This window comes from Salvelinus alpinus, chromosome 30 (genome assembly GCF_045679555.1).
Source record: "Salvelinus alpinus chromosome 30, SLU_Salpinus.1, whole genome shotgun sequence".
NCBI classification, from domain to species: Eukaryota; Metazoa; Chordata; class Actinopteri; order Salmoniformes; family Salmonidae; genus Salvelinus; species Salvelinus alpinus.
In genome coordinates, this window is record NC_092115.1 from 19,664,413 (window position 1) to 19,685,113 (window position 20,701).

Here is a 20,701-nt window from a genome sequence, read left to right on the forward strand (position 1 = left end):
CTTGCATTGTCTGAGTGGAAAGGGGGAAAGCTGAAAACTAGCTGTTATTGGCAGAGCCGTTTGGAACTCTTTGTTATTGGTCTATTAACTAATTTACCGCCTGGTGATGTCAGTGATGTGTTTTTAGGGAACCCCATTATTATTCTGCTAATGTAAAATGTGGTTTTGTTTTACTTTCACTTTCAAACAGAGACTGCTCCAGGTAGTTATTTGGTAAGTGTTGGTGGTATAGTGGTGAGCATAGCTGCCTTCCAAGCAGTTGACCCGGGTTCGATTCCCGGCCAACGCAACTGGGTATTATGTTTGAATCACCCTTTGAAATGAATCTGCTAAAAGTCCAGTGCAGCTATTTTCATCTCAGTATCAAAAATGGCTGACACCATTTAGTCAACTGGTCGATAGGCTGTTGGTCGACTGAGAATTTTTTCGTTTAGCAGTTGCCCGAAAAAAAGATTTATGGCACGTCTTGATTGACGCATATCTCCTTGCTGTTTGAGGTGAAGAAATGTTATAAAATAGGCCTACCTGATTACTTCTTGTCCTTGCGCAAATAGCCTGGTATAGAGCCTACAGTTGTGTCTGCCCGGAGGTCACTGGCAGGGGAAACTGAGGGTGCAAAATATTTTATACAATGTTGCAAGTTTGTTAGCTCAAGCATCTGGCTGGACCAAGTTGATTAGTTGATACATTGTTTCAAGTTCGTTGCAGAAAGGCCATGTGTAGCCAAAGTGATTTATTTTTTATCAGGATATTTTTTTCACCTTCAGACTGTAATGATTTTATTTGTTGGCTTTATGTAGGCCATTTTTACATAGTTGGCAATGGCAATAGAAGTTACTTTTAGATTTGTGTAGTTTTCATTTAGGTTTAGATATCATTTTTATTCATCACTTGAATATTATTTTGAGATACGAAGACTTTTAATATGAAATAAATTAAATTGTTCCACGAAAATATGCATATGAAAACCATAACTGGCACGCAGATCGGTAGAAATGGTAAGATAAGTTGTCGTGCTTCCTGAGTGGCCCAGTGTTCTAAGGCACTGCAACGTTGCATCCGGCCGCAACCGGGAGACCCATGGGGCAGTGCACAATTGGTCCAGTGTCGCCTGGTTTAGGGGAGGGTTTGGCTGGCAGGGATATTCTTGTCCCATCGCGCACTAGCGATTCCTGTGGAGGGCCGGGCGCAGTGCACGCTGACACGTTCGCAAGGTGTACGGTGTTTCCTCTGACACATTGGTGCGGCTGGTTTCCAGGTTAAGTGAGCAGTGCAGCTTGGCTGGGTTGTGTTTCGGAGGACGCGTGGCTCTCAACCTTCACCTATCCAGAGTCTGTTGTGGAGATGGGACAAGACTGTAACTACCAATTGGATATCATGAAATTTGGGGGTAAAAAATCAATTGAAGGTTAATTGGTACACTAAATGGAAACTGACCCTCTGGTGTAGCCTAATTCCGGGAGCGTAATGGTGCGAAGGCCATCAGCAGCGGGAGGAGGAGATTTGAGAACAGTTTTTTTTCTTCTGGTTAGGTTATCTTGGTTTCTGGCACCCTCTTGAGTAATTTGTGTCTTCATTATTTAATCACAGTGTGCTTAATTAAAGCATCAGACAAGCCTACATATAGTTGATTTTATTCAGTCTATATATGGAAAAATACACTTTTTAAAATTTGAACCAGTCGATTGGTCGAAAGAACAGACGGCTTTTGATATACTAAAAAATAATTTTTGTCGGGGACTTCAGCAATGGATTAGTCAAATAATTTCTGGGTAACAATCAAATACCCTACTGTGATTGTTTTCAATTAAAATGATCAAAAATGACTTGTCAGTAAAGAGCAATTTGTCAAGCAAGAATTTTGCTAGGAATGTCTTGCATTGTCTGAGTGGAAAGGGGGAAAGCTGAAAACTAGCTGTTATTGGCAGAGCCGTTTGGAACTCTTTGTTATTGGTCTATTAACTAATTTACCGCCTGGTGATGTCAGTGATGTGTTTTTAGGGAACCCCATTATTATTCTGCTAATGTAAAATGTGGTTTTGTTTTACTTTCACTTTCAAACAGAGACTGCTCCAGGTAGTTATTTGGTAAGCGTTGGTGGTATAGTGGTGAGCATAGCTGCCTTCCAAGCAGTTGACCCGGGTTCGATTCCCGGCCAACGCAACTGGGTATTTTGTTTGAATCACCCTTTGAAATGAATCTGCTAAAAGTCCAGTGCAGCTATTTTCATCTCAGTATCAAATAGGGCTGACACCATTTAGTCAACTGGTCGATAGGCTGTTGGTCGACTGAGAATTTTTTCGTTTAGCAGTTGCCCGAAAAAAAGATTTATGGCACGTCTTGATTGACGCATATCTCCTTGCTGTTTGAGGTGAAGAAATGTTATAAAATAGGCCTACCTGATTACTTCTTGTCCTTGCGCAAATAGCCTGGTATAGAGCCTACAGTTGTGTCTGCCCGGAGGTCACTGGCAGGGGAAACTGAGGGTGCAAAATATTTTATACAATGTTGCAAGTTTGTTAGCTCAAGCATCTGGCTGGACCAAGTTGATTAGTTGATACATTATTTCAAGTTCGTTGCAGAAAGGCCATGTGTAGCCAAAGTGATTTATTTTTTATCAGGATATTTTTTTCACCTTCAGACTGTAATGATTTTATTTGTTGGCTTTATGTAGGCCATTTTTACATAGTTGGCAATGGCAATAGAAGTTACTTTTAGATTTGTGTAGTTTTCATTTAGGTTTAGATATCATTTTTATTCATCACTTGAATATTATTTTGAGATACGAAGACTTTTAATATGAAATAAATTAAATTGTTCCACGAAAATATGCATATGAAAACCATAACTGGCACGCAGATCGGTAGAAATGGTAAGATAAGTTGTCGTGCTTCCTGAGTGGCCCAGTGTTCTAAGGCACTGCAACGTTGCATCCGGCCGCAACCGGGAGACCCATGGGGCAGTGCACAATTGGTCCAGTGTCGCCTGGTTTAGGGGAGGGTTTGGCTGGCAGGGATATTCTTGTCCCATCGCGCACTAGCGATTCCTGTGGAGGGCCGGGCGCAGTGCACGCTGACACGTTCGCAAGGTGTACGGTGTTTCCTCTGACACATTGGTACGGCTGGTTTCCAGGTTAAGTGAGCAGTGCAGCTTGGCTGGGTTGTGTTTCGGAGGACGCGTGGCTCTCAACCTTCACCTATCCAGAGTCTGTTGTGGAGATGGGACAAGACTGTAACTACCAATTGGATATCATGAAATTTGGGGGTAAAAAATCAATTGAAGGTTAATTGGTACACTAAATGGAAACTGACCCTCTGGTGTAGCCTAATTCCGGGAGCGTAATGGTGCGAAGGCCATCAGCAGCGGGAGGAGGAGATTTGAGAACAGTTTTTTTTCTTCTGGTTAGGTTATCTTGGTTTCTGGCACCCTCTTGAGTAATTTGTGTCTTCATTATTTAATCACAGTGTGCTTAATTAAAGCATCAGACAAGCCTACATATAGTTGATTTTATTCAGTCTATATATGGAAAAATACACTTTTTAAAATTTGAACCAGTCGATTGGTCGAAAGAACAGACGGCTTTTGATATACTAAAAAATAATTTTTGTCGGGGACTTCAGCAATGGATTAGTCAAATAATTTCTGGGTAACAATCAAATACCCTACTGTGATTGTTTTCAATTAAAATGATCAAAAATGACTTGTCAGTAAAGAGCAATTTGTCAAGCAAGAATTTTGCTAGGAATGTCTTGCATTGTCTGAGTGGAAAGGGGGAAAGCTGAAAACTAGCTGTTATTGGCAGAGCCGTTTGGAACTCTTTGTTATTGGTCTATTAACTAATTTACCGCCTGGTGATGTCAGTGATGTGTTTTTAGGGAACCCCATTATTATTCTGCTAATGTAAAATGTGGTTTTGTTTTACTTTCACTTTCAAACAGAGACTGCTCCAGGTAGTTATTTGGTAAGCGTTGGTGGTATAGTGGTGAGCATAGCTGCCTTCCAAGCAGTTGACCCGGGTTCGATTCCCGGCCAACGCAACTGGGTATTTTGTTTGAATCACCCTTTGAAATGAATCTGCTAAAAGTCCAGTGCAGCTATTTTCATCTCAGTATCAAATAGGGCTGACACCATTTAGTCAACTGGTCGATAGGCTGTTGGTCGACTGAGAATTTTTTCGTTTAGCAGTTGCCCGAAAAAAAGATTTATGGCACGTCTTGATTGACGCATATCTCCTTGCTGTTTGAGGTGAAGAAATGTTATAAAATAGGCCTACCTGATTACTTCTTGTCCTTGCGCAAATAGCCTGGTATAGAGCCTACAGTTGTGTCTGCCCGGAGGTCACTGGCAGGGGAAACTGAGGGTGCAAAATATTTTATACAATGTTGCAAGTTTGTTAGCTCAAGCATCTGGCTGGACCAAGTTGATTAGTTGATACATTATTTCAAGTTCGTTGCAGAAAGGCCATGTGTAGCCAAAGTGATTTATTTTTTATCAGGATATTTTTTTCACCTTCAGACTGTAATGATTTTATTTGTTGGCTTTATGTAGGCCATTTTTACATAGTTGGCAATGGCAATAGAAGTTACTTTTAGATTTGTGTAGTTTTCATTTAGGTTTAGATATCATTTTTATTCATCACTTGAATATTATTTTGAGATACGAAGACTTTTAATATGAAATAAATTAAATTGTTCCACGAAAATATGCATATGAAAACCATAACTGGCACGCAGATCGGTAGAAATGGTAAGATAAGTTGTCGTGCTTCCTGAGTGGCCCAGTGTTCTAAGGCACTGCAACGTTGCATCCGGCCGCAACCGGGAGACCCATGGGGCAGTGCACAATTGGTCCAGTGTCGCCTGGTTTAGGGGAGGGTTTGGCTGGCAGGGATATTCTTGTCCCATCGCGCACTAGCGATTCCTGTGGAGGGCCGGGCGCAGTGCACGCTGACACGTTCGCAAGGTGTACGGTGTTTCCTCTGACACATTGGTGCGGCTGGTTTCCAGGTTAAGTGAGCAGTGCAGCTTGGCTGGGTTGTGTTTCGGAGGACGCGTGGCTCTCAACCTTCACCTATCCAGAGTCTGTTGTGGAGATGGGACAAGACTGTAACTACCAATTGGATATCATGAAATTTGGGGGTAAAAAATCAATTGAAGGTTAATTGGTACACTAAATGGAAACTGACCCTCTGGTGTAGCCTAATTCCGGGAGCGTAATGGTGCGAAGGCCATCAGCAGCGGGAGGAGGAGATTTGAGAACAGTTTTTTTTCTTCTGGTTAGGTTATCTTGGTTTCTGGCACCCTCTTGAGTAATTTGTGTCTTCATTATTTAATCACAGTGTGCTTAATTAAAGCATCAGACAAGCCTACATATAGTTGATTTTATTCAGTCTATATATGGAAAAATACACTTTTTAAAATTTGAACCAGTCGATTGGTCGAAAGAACAGACGGCTTTTGATATACTAAAAAATAATTTTTGTCGGGGACTTCAGCAATGGATTAGTCAAATAATTTCTGGGTAACAATCAAATACCCTACTGTGATTGTTTTCAATTAAAATGATCAAAAATGACTTGTCAGTAAAGAGCAATTTGTCAAGCAAGAATTTTGCTAGGAATGTCTTGCATTGTCTGAGTGGAAAGGGGGAAAGCTGAAAACTAGCTGTTATTGGCAGAGCCGTTTGGAACTCTTTGTTATTGGTCTATTAACTAATTTACCGCCTGGTGATGTCAGTGATGTGTTTTTAGGGAACCCCATTATTATTCTGCTAATGTAAAATGTGGTTTTGTTTTACTTTCACTTTCAAACAGAGACTGCTCCAGGTAGTTATTTGGTAAGTGTTGGTGGTATAGTGGTGAGCATAGCTGCCTTCCAAGCAGTTGACCCGGGTTCGATTCCCGGCCAACGCAACTGGGTATTATGTTTGAATCACCCTTTGAAATGAATCTGCTAAAAGTCCAGTGCAGCTATTTTCATCTCAGTATCAAAAAGGGCTGACACCATTTAGTCAACTGGTCGATAGGCTGTTGGTCGACTGAGAATTTTTTCGTTTAGCAGTTGCCCGAAAAAAAGATTTATGGCACGTCTTGATTGACGCATATCTCCTTGCTGTTTGAGGTGAAGAAATGTTATAAAATAGGCCTACCTGATTACTTCTTGTCCTTGCGCAAATAGCCTGGTATAGAGCCTACAGTTGTGTCTGCCCGGAGGTCACTGGCAGGGGAAACTGAGGGTGCAAAATATTTTATACAATGTTGCAAGTTTGTTAGCTCAAGCATCTGGCTGGACCAAGTTGATTAGTTGATACATTGTTTCAAGTTCGTTGCAGAAAGGCCATGTGTAGCCAAAGTGATTTATTTTTTATCAGGATATTTTTTTCACCTTCAGACTGTAATGATTTTATTTGTTGGCTTTATGTAGGCCATTTTTACATAGTTGGCAATGGCAATAGAAGTTACTTTTAGATTTGTGTAGTTTTCATTTAGGTTTAGATATCATTTTTATTCATCACTTGAATATTATTTTGAGATACGAAGACTTTTAATATGAAATAAATTAAATTGTTCCACGAAAATATGCATATGAAAACCATAACTGGCACGCAGATCGGTAGAAATGGTAAGATAAGTTGTCGTGCTTCCTGAGTGGCCCAGTGTTCTAAGGCACTGCAACGTTGCATCCGGCCGCAACCGGGAGACCCATGGGGCAGTGCACAATTGGTCCAGTGTCGCCTGGTTTAGGGGAGGGTTTGGCTGGCAGGGATATTCTTGTCCCATCGCGCACTAGCGATTCCTGTGGAGGGCCGGGCGCAGTGCACGCTGACACGTTCGCAAGGTGTACGGTGTTTCCTCTGACACATTGGTGCGGCTGGTTTCCAGGTTAAGTGAGCAGTGCAGCTTGGCTGGGTTGTGTTTCGGAGGACGCGTGGCTCTCAACCTTCACCTATCCAGAGTCTGTTGTGGAGATGGGACAAGACTGTAACTACCAATTGGATATCATGAAATTTGGGGGTAAAAAATCAATTGAAGGTTAATTGGTACACTAAATGGAAACTGACCCTCTGGTGTAGCCTAATTCCGGGAGCGTAATGGTGCGAAGGCCATCAGCAGCGGGAGGAGGAGATTTGAGAACAGTTTTTTTTCTTCTGGTTAGGTTATCTTGGTTTCTGGCACCCTCTTGAGTAATTTGTGTCTTCATTATTTAATCACAGTGTGCTTAATTAAAGCATCAGACAAGCCTACATATAGTTGATTTTATTCAGTCTATATATGGAAAAATACACTTTTTAAAATTTGAACCAGTCGATTGGTCGAAAGAACAGACGGCTTTTGATATACTAAAAAATAATTTTTGTCGGGGACTTCAGCAATGGATTAGTCAAATAATTTCTGGGTAACAATCAAATACCCTACTGTGATTGTTTTCAATTAAAATGATCAAAAATGACTTGTCAGTAAAGAGCAATTTGTCAAGCAAGAATTTTGCTAGGAATGTCTTGCATTGTCTGAGTGGAAAGGGGGAAAGCTGAAAACTAGCTGTTATTGGCAGAGCCGTTTGGAACTCTTTGTTATTGGTCTATTAACTAATTTACCGCCTGGTGATGTCAGTGATGTGTTTTTAGGGAACCCCATTATTATTCTGCTAATGTAAAATGTGGTTTTGTTTTACTTTCACTTTCAAACAGAGACTGCTCCAGGTAGTTATTTGGTAAGTGTTGGTGGTATAGTGGTGAGCATAGCTGCCTTCCAAGCAGTTGACCCGGGTTCGATTCCCGGCCAACGCAACTGGGTATTATGTTTGAATCACCCTTTGAAATGAATCTGCTAAAAGTCCAGTGCAGCTATTTTCATCTCAGTATCAAAAAGGGCTGACACCATTTAGTCAACTGGTCGATAGGCTGTTGGTCGACTGAGAATTTTTTCGTTTAGCAGTTGCCCGAAAAAAAGATTTATGGCACGTCTTGATTGACGCATATCTCCTTGCTGTTTGAGGTGAAGAAATGTTATAAAATAGGCCTACCTGATTACTTCTTGTACTTGCGCAAATAGCCTGGTATAGAGCCTACAGTTGTGTCTGCCCGGAGGTCACTGGCAGGGGAAACTGAGGGTGCAAAATATTTTATACAATGTTGCAAGTTTGTTAGCTCAAGCATCTGGCTGGACCAAGTTGATTAGTTGATACATTGTTTCAAGTTCGTTGCAGAAAGGCCATGTGTAGCCAAAGTGGTTTATTTTTTATCAGGATATTTTTTTCACCTTCAGACTGTAATGATTTTATTTGTTGGCTTTATGTAGGCCATTTTTACATAGTTGGCAATGGCAATAGAAGTTACTTTTAGATTTGTGTAGTTTTCATTTAGGTTTAGATATCATTTTTATTCATCACTTGAATATTATTTTGAGATACGAAGACTTTTAATATGAAATAAATTAAATTGTTCCACGAAAATATGCATATGAAAACCATAACTGGCACGCAGATCGTTAGAAATGGTAAGATAAGTTGTCATGCCTCCTGAGTGGCCCAGTGTTCTAAGGCACTGCAACGCAGAGCTAGCTCTGCCACTAGAAGTCCTGGTTCAAGTCTGTGTCATCTGTTGCATCCGTCCGCAACCGGGAGACCCATGGGGCAGTGCACAATTGGTCCAGTGTCGCCTGGTTTAGGGGAGGGTTTGGCTTGCAGGGATATTCTTGTCCCATCGCGCACTAGCGATTCCTGTGGAGGGCCGGGCGCAATGCACGCTGACACGTTCGCCAGGTGTACGGTGTTTCCTCTGACACATAGGTGCGGCTGGTTTCCAGGTTAAGTGAGCAGTGCAGCTTGGCTGGGTTGTGTTTCGGGGGACGTGTGGCTCTCAACCTTCACCTATCCTGAGTCTGTTGTGGAGATAGGACAAGACTGTAACTACCAATTGGATATCATGAAATTTGGGGGTAAAAAATAAATTGAAGGTTAATTGGTACACTAAATGGAAACTGACCCTCTGGTGTAGCCTAATTCCGGGAGCGTAATGGTGCGAAGGCCATCAGCAGCGGGAGGAGGAGATTTGGGAACAGGTTTTTTTCTTCTGGTTAGGTTATCTTGGTTTCTGGCACCCTCTTGAGTAATTTGTGTCTCCATTATTTAATCACAGTGTGCTTAAAGCATCAGACAAGCCTACATATAGTTGATTTTATTCAGTCTATATATGGAAAAATACACTTTTTAAAATTTGAACCAGTCGATTGGTCGAAAGAACAGACGTCTTTTGGCTCAGTGGACTAATCATTGCTGAAGCCGTGGGGATGGAAACAAGTTCTGTTTTATTTCATTCCATTTACGAGTTGTCAATGTATTCATTGTGTTTTGTTTAGAGTGCTCCTGTCAATAATGTTTAAGGATGCGCACCTGATTACCCATAGAAGTAGACCTAGGCTACCTGGCCTGCTAGCAAATGTAGGCTTATAAATGTGCCCATTTGGGGATCTGACAGTATTTCTGATTCTCTTTAATCACCACCACTTATGAGCTGTGGAGCTTCTCAAAGTACATTTTTCTTCACCTCAAACAGCAAGGAAACAAAGTCTGTTTTTACATCCATTGAGAATGACAATAGTTCCTCAAGGTAGCCTATTTGAAAAATAAAAAAATTATCCATTGCTGAAGCCGTGGGGATGGAAACAAGTTCTGTTTAATTTCATTCCATTTACGAGTTGTCAATGTATTCAATGTATTTTCGTAAATACTTTCTTAACACGTATTTTTCTTAAAACATAATTGTTGGATAAGGGCTTGTAAGTAAGCATTTCACTGTAAGGTCTACCAACAGCTGTTTTATTCGGCTCATGTGATAAATATAATAGGATTTGATTTGATGTTTGACTGCACCAAACCTTTAATATGTAATGTCATTTCTTTCACTTTCAAAAACAGAACACTCAAAGGAGGTAAAGAGAACAGCGTTGGTGGTATAGTGGTGAGCATAGCTGCCTTCCAAGCAGTTGACCCGGGTTCGATTCCCGGCCAACGCATTTGTTTTGTTTTGGGGGGGATTCTGTTTGTTTCTTTTCTTTCTCTAGTCCTCAATTCTATTTCATTCACAGGGCATGTAGTGTATTCTGACAAAGAGCGGGGAGGGTGACCTAAAACTGCTCCGCAATGCGTTCTCTCGATGAGGCAGGCTGCAGCACTTTTTTCTTTCATTAAAAATACTTTATTTTAGCCTGGGACAAATACAATTTTACCACCAACCCTCATTTTTTCTGTGAAGATAATAATATGTTATATATACTTCATAAACAAACTCTCCTTCACTTTAAGTCATGTGCCTCCTTAGCGCAGTAGGTAGCGCGTCAGTCTCATAATCTGAAGGTCGTGAGTTCGATCCTCACAGGGGGCAGAGTTTTTTGCGCCCTCTTGATTTGAGTATTTTGCAGTATTCTTGTATTTCACACATGTTGCATTTTGAAATGCCCCAAAAAGTTGTCAAAGACTCCATTCACCCAAGTCATAGACTATCTCTCTTTTACCGCACAACAAGTGGTACTGGAGAGCCAAGTCCAGTCTAGTCCAGTCCAGGTTTCAGTTTTTCATTTTTTTCAGTTTTTCTCTCTGAAAATCACACTTTTTAATAGAAAAACAACACAATTGGATGTTCTAAGTCCACAACAATGTTTAAACCAACCAAATTTTTGAGGTCTGGAAAAAATCTGAGAACTTTGGTTGTAGTTGCCCTTTAATTCAAGTGCACACCTAACATGACACTGTTGTTTAGCTGTGCTTTTGTGGCGCACATGTGATGGTAGAGTTTGCAAAACAAATATCCACTGGATGGATTAAAATAATTATGATATCGTATAGGCCTAGACTTTGTAGTTAACATTTAATTGTTTCATGTTCCTCGGCGTATACATGATTGGCGATCCGAAATGGTCCACCCAGTGTGGTGAAGAAGGCACAACAGGAGGCTGAAGAAATTTGGCTTGTCCCATAAAATCCTCACAAACTTTTACAGATGCACAACTGAGAGCATCCTGTCCGCCTGTATCACGGCCTGGGACGGCAAGTGCACCGCCCGCAACCGCAGGGCTCTCCAGAGGATGGTGCGGTCTGCCCAACCCATCACCGGGGGTAAACTACACCAGGACACCTACAGCACCCGATGTCACATGAAGGCCAAAAAGAAACATGAAGGACAACAACCAACCCGAGCCACTGCCTGTTGATTGATTGGTTTAATTTATTTGACAATTTGTAAAATATATACATAAGGGCGCTCCAGCCGGTGACGTCTCCACATACATCCCAATATCATCCAGAAGGCGAGGTCAGTACAGGTGCTTCAAAGCTGGAACCGAGAGACTGAAACACAGCTTCTACCTCAAGGCCATCAGACTGTTAAATTGTGATCACTAGGCGGCTTCCACCCGGTTACGTAAACCTGCACCTGAGAGGCTGCTGCCCTATATACAGACTTGAAATCACTGGCCACTTTAATAATGGAACACTAGTCACTTTAATAATGTTTACATATTCTTGCTTGACTCATCTCATATGTATATACTGTATTCTATTCTACTGTATTTTAGTCTATGCCTCTCCAACATTGCTCATCCTAATATTTATATAGTTCTTAATTCCACTCTTTTACTTTTAGATTTGTGTGTATTGTGTGTATTGTTGTGAATTGTTACATAATACTGCACTGTTGGAGCTAGAAACACAAGCATTTCGCTACACCAGCAATAACATCTGCTAAACATGTGTATGTGAACAATAACATTTTATTTTTATTTGATTTGAGAAAGCACGAGCTCCTGAGTTGGGAAAATCTTGTGCTATACACCGACACATGTCTTGTATTCAATATCCTAAATGGCCTGGCTCCCCCTCCACCTAGGACTTTTGTTAAACAGAAATCTCAAACCCATGGCAGCAGATCCACAAGGTCTGCCATGAGAGATGACTGTATAGTTCCCTTATAGCACCTTTAGTCAATCTGCTTTCTCTGTGAGAGCTTCCCATGTCTGGAACACACTGACATCAGACACACATAACTGCACCACCTATCACACCTTCACAAAAAACATGGCTAAAGACATGGCTAAAGGCCAATCAGACGTGAAAATAATCCCTAGCTGTGTATTGCCGCTTTCCATGTTGTCTGTAGGTTGTGAGGTGTGGAAAAACTGTTGCTTTTATGTATTTTGTTTGGTTGCTTTTTGTGATTTTGCTCTGTCTGCGTGCTACGTGTTGCTTGTTCTATGAGGCTCTGCATGTGCTCACTACTCATGGTTTGTCTGTATTGTTATTGTAATTGTTTTTAATAACCTGCCCAGGGATTGCGGTTGAAAATTAGCTGGCTGGCTAAAACCGGCGCTTTTACTGAAACGTTGATTAATGTGGACTGTCCCAGTAAAAATAATAATCAACTCAAACTAAAAACAAAATGGTGTCGTATTCTTCCTGGGGTTGTATATGAACAGATTTGAATAAGATTTCATGTTGCTAAGATGCTGTCAATTCCACTTTAAAGATGTACACTCAGCATACATTTTATTAGGTACACCAATCTAGTACCCGGTCGGACCCCCCTTTGCCTCCAGAACAACCAGAATTCCTTGGGGCATGGCATTCAATCGTTGCTCAATTGGTATCAAGGTACCTAACGTGTGCCAGGAAAACATTCCCCACACCAGTACACCGCCAACACCAGGTGTAACAGTTTAACTTTAGTCTGTCCCCTCGCCCCGACCCAGGCGCAAACCAGGGATTCTCTGCACACATTAACAACTGACACCCACGAAGCATCGTTACCCATCGCTCCACAAAAGCCACGGCCCTTGCAGAGCAAGGGGAACCACTACTTCAAGGTCTCAAAGCGAGTGACGTCACCGATTGAAACGCTATTAGCTCGCCATTTCACATCGGTTACACTCACCCCCCTTTCCCGCAGCAACCAGTGATCCGGGTCACGGCACCAATGTAACAGTTTAACTTTAGTCCGTCCCCTCGCCGCGACCCGGGCGCGAACCAGGGACCCTCTGCACACATTAACAACTGACACCCACGAAGCATCGTTACCCATCGCTCCACAAAAGCCACGGCCCTTGCAGAGCAAGGGGAACCACTACTTCAAGGTCTCAAAGCGAGTGACGTCACCGATTGAAACGCTATTAGCGCGCACCACCGCTAACTAGCTAGCCATTTCACATCGGTTACACAGGCAGGATGGTGCCATGGACTGATGCTGCTTACGCCAAATCCTGACTCTGACATCAGCATGACGCAACAGGAACCGGGATTCGCTTGACCAGTCGATGTCTTTCCACTCCTCAATTGTCCAGTGTTGGTGATCGCGGGCCCGCTGAGGCGCTTCTTCTTGTTTTTAGTTGATAGGAGTGCAACCCGGTGTGGTCGTCTGCTGCAATAGCCCATCCTTGACAAGGCTCAAGTTGTGAGTTCCGAGATGCCGTTCTGCACACTACTGTTGTACTGCGCCGTTATTTGTCTGTCTGTGGCCCTCCTGTTAGCTTGCACAATTTTTGCCATTCTCCTATGCCCTCATCAACGAGCTGTTTTTGCCCACTGACTGGATTTGATTGTTTGTCGCACTATTCTCTGTAAACCATAGACTCTGTCTTGCGTGAAAAGCCCAGGAGAGCGTCCGTTTCTGAGATACTGGATCCGGCGCGCCTGGCACCAACGATCATACCACAATCAAAGTCGCTTAGGTCACACGTTTTGCCCATTCTAATGTTCAATCGAACAGTAACTAAGTGACTTGATACCTGTCTGCCTGCTTTATATAGCAAGCCATGGCCATGTGACTCACTGTTTGTAGGAGCAAACCATTTTTGTGAACGGGGTGGTGTACCTAATACATTTTGAATCAACCATTCCCTTTAAATAGGATGTCAGTAATTCTGGTCCCCAACTTTGTTGTGTTGTGGGTGTTACACATCTGAAGAGAAGCCTATGGATTTTCCAGGTTTAATGAAGTAATAAAACTTCATAATGACCTAAAATGAACCACCAGTGACCCACCAATGAGCCTAGACCATTTGGGAACACTGGGTATAGTGATATATCAATGCACAATCCATATGTACCTCACCATGAAGCTGTTATAGCCTTATTATTACAGTAAATTAAATACCTAAAGCTGAAAATGTGATATTATTTATTAATATCTAACACCCCATCTTTGAACAGAGAGGGTGGGGGACAAACGAGAGGAGGAGACTGAAAGCAGGCATGGGTTAGGCCAAAATGAAGCATGCATGCATGCAGTAATTCATTACATTGAAAGCAATCTTAATCTTTTGTGTTTCTCTACGTAACCACTATCACAACCACTAATTTAAGCATTTTATAACCAGGAAACAGTAGAATGTAGCAAATAAGACATTTTGTAATTTGTGTGAATTATCCTTATTCATAACATACAGTACAAATGTATTGTGTCCTGTGTGCCTTTGCAATTTCACCAGAAGAGGGCAGTAAAGTACACTAAACAATCCTGTATTTGCTTCAGCATGGAGATAGAAAGCTCGATTTTTACTTCGTAACAGGCAATATAGATATTTGCAGTTGTGTGTTTGGGTAGGTTTTTCAGCGTCTATCCAACAAAATATTATTCAGTCATCTGGAATTTAATTCCTAAAACCATATAATCCTATTTGCAAATTATTAAATAAATCTGAATATTTTTTGTTTTATAAAGAGCATGATTTGTCAGATTGTCAATCAACTCAAGTGCCATCTGGAATTCTAGTTGTACACGCAGTGTCCAGTTTATTAGGTACAACCAGTACCGGGTCGGGGCCCCTTTGCCTCCAGAACAGCCTGAGAATATGATATTTTTCATTAATATCTGACTCCCCTTATTTGAACAGAGAGGGTGGGGTCGAATGAGAGGGGAGAGTGAAAGCGCACATGGCTTGAGGGAGAGAAGGAAGCGTGCACGCAGTCGAACAGCGCCTGTGTTGAGTGTGGTACATCTACAAATCTTAGTCCACAATACCGTCTCATATAAACTCAGTGTGGGATTGCCTTTATGCACAAAAACCAATAATGTGAGAACCCGATGCAGACGTCGTATCATGGACGTTTAATAGTATCAACTGCTACTTTTTATTTGTGTCATACATTTTTTAACAGGCCGTGAAATCATCGATTTAGACTAAACCCACGGATACCTGGATTGAGATGCAGCAATGTCGCGAAGAATATGCCCACGCGTGAATTTCTGGTGGATGTTTTCAGTTCTGTTTCTGGTGAAAGCAGTGGATGTTGGGGCATACAGCTGTCATGAGGTGAAGACCGCTTTCCAGGTGCGACAGATCGGCCCACTGAAGTGGGTACCGGAGACTCCTGGGACAGGTGAGTGTGTGCATTTCCCGCGTCAGCAGTGACAGTTTACATTTACATTTGAGTAATTTACGCTTTGCACTTTGCATTGAGATCATCCCGACTGGTTATAATTTCTAACTCAAATAGAATAGTTTTTCTATTACATTGCTTTCCAGGAGTTCGTTAAACTGTATCCACCTCTCTATTAAACTTTGTCGCTCTTGTAAATTTAGTTTATTGAAATTAGAATTATGTAAATGAGAAATTTTCGAAATGTTAGAAGGACAACACAGCTACCTTGTCAGCACTTTGATCAACAAAATTTACGTATCTGGAAAAGAGGCTTGTGAAATGTAGATTCACGGTCAGAATTGTCATTCCTCTGGCACGCTCCTGTCAGGAGCGCACGTGGTTCTCTCTACACACTCTTTCTGAGAGCCGGTGTAAATACAATACTGACAGAACCAGTTAAAATTAGTTTTAGATTGGATATTTTTTCGTTTTTTTGGTCAACAATAGCTATTCAACCAAGCATGACTATTAAAATGGTATATTCTGTATCAGGTGAAGATGGACAAAAATCCACTGCTTATCTGGGGAGGAGGGGGTTATTTGTTTCTACCAGATTTCAATCGTCAATAGCTCTTAGCATGCCATGACAATGAAAGTAATATATTCTGAATTGGGGAGCCAAAGCAGCCAACAAGTGCTCAGCATATGTGGGAACTCCTTCAAGACTGTTGGAAAAGCATTCCAGGTGAAGCTGGTTGAGAGATTGCCAAGCGTGTGCAAAGCTGTCATTAAGGCAAAGGGTGGCTACTTTGAAGAATCTAAAGTCAAAAATATATTTTTATATGTTTAACACTTTTTGGGTTACTACATGATGTGTTATATGTTATTTCATAGTTTTGATGTCTTCACTATTATTCTACAATGTTGAAAATAGTAAAAATAAAGGAAAACCCTTGAATGAGTACGTGTGTCCCAACTTTGGACTGGTACTGTTTATGTAAAAAAAAATCAACAACAATATTTTTTCCCCACACAGTTTGTCTAAGAGCCATTGAAGATTGAAAGTAAAAAAAAAAAAAACATTCACTAAAATAAATACTGTAAAAATGTGTCAATTCTTCCCCAGGTTCTGAATAAAGCAGTTTCATAGTCATGGCACACTTTGTGTAAGCGCTAATGAAGATTGAAATCCAAATATCCATTGAATATCCAATGTAAAATTAATTGTACTTTGTACTGACAGACACCGCCAAGGTTCTGGCATATGACTCAGGCCTGAGGGGCGAACAGCTACAGAATGATGTTGTTTTATATATTTTTTTATTTAACCCTTATTTCTCCAGGTAAGTTGACTGAGAACACATTATCCTTTACAGCAACGACCTGGGGAATAGTTACAGGGGAGAGGAGGGGGGATGAATGAGCCAATTGGAAACTGGGCATGATTAGGTGGCCTTGATGGTATGAGGACCAGATTGGGAATTTAGCCAGGACACCGGGGTTAACACCCCTACTTTCCCATTTCCAATTGGTTCATACAGTGATCTCACCGATTAGAAATAGGTCTACAAAAGTATGATCTGTTCACACATGTTGCACAAGGGAAGGTTATTAGTGCTTTGGACAAGTGTGTTGCTATAGGCATTTGGCACTAATAAAGAATAGGCATACTGTATAAATAACATTTCTAACAGAATTTGGATTTCTTATTGTGGGAGCATGCAATGTAACTAACTGCTGTATAGTAATTACAGTTGAAGTCGGAAGTTTACATACACTGAGGTTGGAGTCAATAAAACTCATTTTTCAACCACTCCACCAATTTCTTGTTAACAAAGTATAGTTTTGGCGTGTCGGTTAGGACATCTACTTTGTGTATGACACAAGTAATTACTCCAACAATTGTTAACAGACAGATTATTTCATTTATAATTCACTGTATCACAATTCCAGTGGGTCAGAAGTTTACATACACTAAGTTGACTGTGCTTTTAAACAGCTTGGAAAATTCCAGAAAATGATGTCATGGCCTTAGAAGCTTCTGATAGGCTAATTGACATAATTTATGTCAATTGGAGGTGTAGCTGTGGATATATTTCAAGGCCTACCTTCAAACTCACTGCCTCTTTGCTTGACATCATGGGAAAATCAAAAGAAATCAGCCAAGACCTAAGAAAAAAATGTAGACTTGTAGTCTGGTTCATCCTTGGGAGCAATTTCCAAACGCCTGAAGGTACCACGTTCATCTGTACAAACAATAGTGCGCAAGTATAAACACCATGTGACCACGCAGCCGTCATACCACTCAGGAAGGAGAAGGGTTCTGTCTCATAGAGATGAACGTTCTTTGGTGCGAGAAGTGCAAATCAATCCCAGAACAACAGCAAAGGACCTTGTGAAGATGCTGGAGGAAACAGGTACAGAAGTATCGATATCCACAGTAAAATGAGTCCTATATTGACATAACCTGAAAGGCCGCTCAGCAAGGAAGAAGCCACTGCTCCAAAACCGCCATGAAAAATCCAGACTACGGTTTGTACCTGCACATGTACTTTTTGGAGAAATATCTTCTGGTCTGATGAAACAAAAATGGAACTGTTTGGCCACAATGCTCATCGTTATGTTTGGAGGAAAAAGGGGGAGGCTTGCAAGCCGAAGAACACCATCCCAACCGTGAAGCACGGGGGTGGCAGCATCATCGGCTATGAAAAGCCAACAGACATTTACTCCTGAGGTGCTGACCTGTTGCACCCTTGACAACCACTGTGATTATTATTATTTGACCCTGCTGGTCATCTATGAACATTTGAACATCTTTGCCATTGTTCTGTTATAATCTCCACCCGGTACAGCCAGAAGAGGATTGGCCACCCCTCATAGCCTGGTTCCTCTCTAGGTTTCTTCCTAGGTTCTGGCCTTTCTAGGGAGTTTTTCCTATCCACCGTGCTTCTACACCTGCATTGTTTGCTGTTTGAGGTTTTCGGCTGGGTTTCTGTACAGCACTTTGTGACATCAGCTGATGTAAGAAGGGCTTTATAAATACATTTGATTGATTGATTGATCATCTTTGGGGTGCTTTGCTGCAGGAGGGACTGGTGCACTTCACAAAATAGATGGCATCATGAGGGATGGAAGATTATTGGATATATTGAAGCAACATCTCAAGACATCAGTCAGGAAGTTAAAGCTTGGTCGCAAATGGGTCTTCCAAATGGACAATTACCCCAAGCATACTTCCAAAGTTGTGGCAAAATGGCTTAAGGACAACAAAGTCAAGGTATTGGAGTGGCCATCACAAAGCCCTGACCTCAATCCTATAGAACATTTGTGGGCAGAACTGAAAAAGCGTGTGCGAGCAAGGAGGCCTACAAACCTGACTAAGTTACACCAGCTCTGTCAGGAGGAATGGGCCAAAATTCACCCAACTTATTGTGGGAAGCTTGTGGAAGGCTACCCGAAACGTTTGACCCAAGTTAAACAATTTAAAGGCAATGCTACCAAATACTAATTGAGTGTATGTAAACTTCTGACCCACTGGGAATCTGAAATAAATCATTATCTCTTCTATTATTCTGACATTTCACATTCTTAAAATAAAGTGGTGATCCTAACTGACCTAAGACAGGGAATATTTACTAGGATTAAATGTCAGGAATTGTGAAAAACTGAGTTTAATTGTATTTGGCTAAGGTGTATGTAAACTTCCGACTTCAACTGTATATGAACTCAGTAAAAAAAGAAATCCTCTCACTGTCATCTGCGTTTATTTTCAGCAAACTTAACATGTGTACATATTTGTATGAGCATAACAAGATTCAACAACTGAGACATAAACTGAACAAGTTCCACAGACATGTGACTAACAGAAATGGAATAATGTGTCCATGAAGAAAGGGGGGGGGGGGTCAAAATCAAAAGTAACAGTCAGTATCTGGTGTGGCCACCACCTGCATTAAGTACTGCAGTGGATCTCCTTCTCATGGACTGCACCAGATTTGCCACATCTTGCTGTGAGATGTTACCCCACTCTTCCACCATGGCACCTGCAAGTTCCCGGACATTTCTGGGGGGAATGGAACTAGCCCTCACCCTCCGATCCAACAGGTCCCAGACGTGCTCAATTGGATTGAGATCCGGGCTCTTCACTGGCCATGGCAGAACACTGACATTCCTGTCTTGCAGGAAATCACGCACAGACTGAGCAGTATGGCTGGTGGCATTGTCATGCTGGAGGGTCATGTCAGGATGAGCCTGCAGGAAGGGTACCACATGAGGGAGGAGGGTGTCTTCCCTGTAACACACAGCGTTGAGATTGCTTGCAATGACAACAAGCTCAGTCCGATGATGCTGTGACACACCGCCCCAGACCATGATGGACCCTCCACCTCCAAATTGATCCCGCTCCAGAGTACAGGCCTCGGTGTAACGTTCATTTCTTCAACGATAAACACGAATTCGAGTATCACCCCTGGTGAGACAAAACCGCGACTCGTCAGTGAAGAGCATTTTTTGCCAGTCCTGTCTGGTCCAGCGACGGTGGGTTTGTGCCCATAGGCGACGTTGTTGCCGGTGATGTCTGGTGAGGACCTGCCTTACAACAGGCCTGCAAGCCCTCAGTCCAGCCTCTCTCAGCCTATTGCGTACAGTCTGAGCACTGATGGAAGGATTGTGCGTTCCTGGTGTAACTCGGGCAGTTGTTGTTGCCATCCTGTACCTGTCCCGCAAGTGGGATGTTCAGATGTACCGATCCTGTGCAGGTGTTGTTACACGTGGTCTGCCACTGCGAGAATGATCAGCTGTCTGTCCTGTCTCCCTGTAGCGCTGTCTTAGGCGTCTCACAGTACAGACATTGCAATTTGTCCTGGCCACATCTGCAGTCCTCATGCCTCCTGCCTAAGGCACGTTCACGCAGATGAGCAGGGACCTTGGGCATCTTTCTTTTGGTGTTTTTCATAGTCAGTAGAAAGGCCTCTTTAGTGTCCTAAGTTTTCATAATTGTGACCTTATTTGCCTACCGTCTGTAAGCTGTTAGTGTCTTAACGGCTGTTCCACAGGTGCATGTTCATTAATTGTTCATGGTTCATTGAACAAGCATGGGAAACAGTGTTTACAAGAAGATCTGTGAAGTTATTTGGATTTTTACGAATTATCTTTGAAAGACAGGGTCCTGAAAAATTGACGTTTCTTTTTTTGCTGAGTTTAGTCTGCTAGAAATGCTTTTTAAACAACATTTGTTAAATGTATTAATCACAATTCATTAAGGCTTACTAGGCCGTCATTGTAAATAAGAATTTGTTCTTATGGAAAATATAGTGTGGGTTTGTGGAGGAGCAAGGAAAGAGGGGACAAATTAA

The 20,701-nt window shown here is 41.9% G+C and overlaps 1 protein-coding gene and 7 non-coding genes across 10 annotated transcripts in view; all 8 read left to right on the top strand.

Moving 5' to 3' along the window:
- The first annotated feature begins 217 nt into the window (after window positions 1-217).
- Window positions 218-289, top strand: trnag-ucc (transfer RNA glycine (anticodon UCC)). The gene has a single exon. It is a non-coding gene; the product is annotated as a tRNA-Gly (tRNA).
- A 1,802-nt stretch (window positions 290-2,091) lies between these two features.
- trnag-ucc (transfer RNA glycine (anticodon UCC)) lies at window positions 2,092-2,163 on the top strand. The gene has a single exon. It is a non-coding gene; the product is annotated as a tRNA-Gly (tRNA).
- A 1,802-nt stretch (window positions 2,164-3,965) lies between these two features.
- On the top strand, window positions 3,966-4,037 carry trnag-ucc (transfer RNA glycine (anticodon UCC)). Its single transcript has one exon. It is a non-coding gene; the product is annotated as a tRNA-Gly (tRNA).
- A 1,802-nt stretch (window positions 4,038-5,839) lies between these two features.
- Window positions 5,840-5,911, top strand: trnag-ucc (transfer RNA glycine (anticodon UCC)). The gene has a single exon. It is a non-coding gene; the product is annotated as a tRNA-Gly (tRNA).
- Window positions 5,912-7,713: 1,802 nt separating this feature from the next.
- trnag-ucc (transfer RNA glycine (anticodon UCC)) lies at window positions 7,714-7,785 on the top strand. Its single transcript has one exon. It is a non-coding gene; the product is annotated as a tRNA-Gly (tRNA).
- Window positions 7,786-9,940: 2,155 nt separating this feature from the next.
- Window positions 9,941-10,012, top strand: trnag-ucc (transfer RNA glycine (anticodon UCC)). The gene has a single exon. It is a non-coding gene; the product is annotated as a tRNA-Gly (tRNA).
- Window positions 10,013-10,307: 295 nt separating this feature from the next.
- Window positions 10,308-10,380, top strand: trnam-cau (transfer RNA methionine (anticodon CAU)). Its single transcript has one exon. It is a non-coding gene; the product is annotated as a tRNA-Met (tRNA).
- A 4,567-nt stretch (window positions 10,381-14,947) lies between these two features.
- Window positions 14,948-20,701, top strand: part of LOC139559932 (glypican-5-like) — a 264,718-nt gene continuing 258,964 nt past the window's right edge. For all 3 annotated transcript variants that reach the window (XR_011671850.1, XM_071376402.1, XM_071376403.1), the window contains exon 1: window positions 14,948-15,365. Coding sequence is in view for 2 of the 3 variants with exons in the window: in XM_071376402.1 (XP_071232503.1) it covers window positions 15,200-15,365 (166 nt within the window). In the remaining variant the exon portion in view is untranslated. The remainder of the gene's footprint in view (window positions 15,366-20,701) is intronic.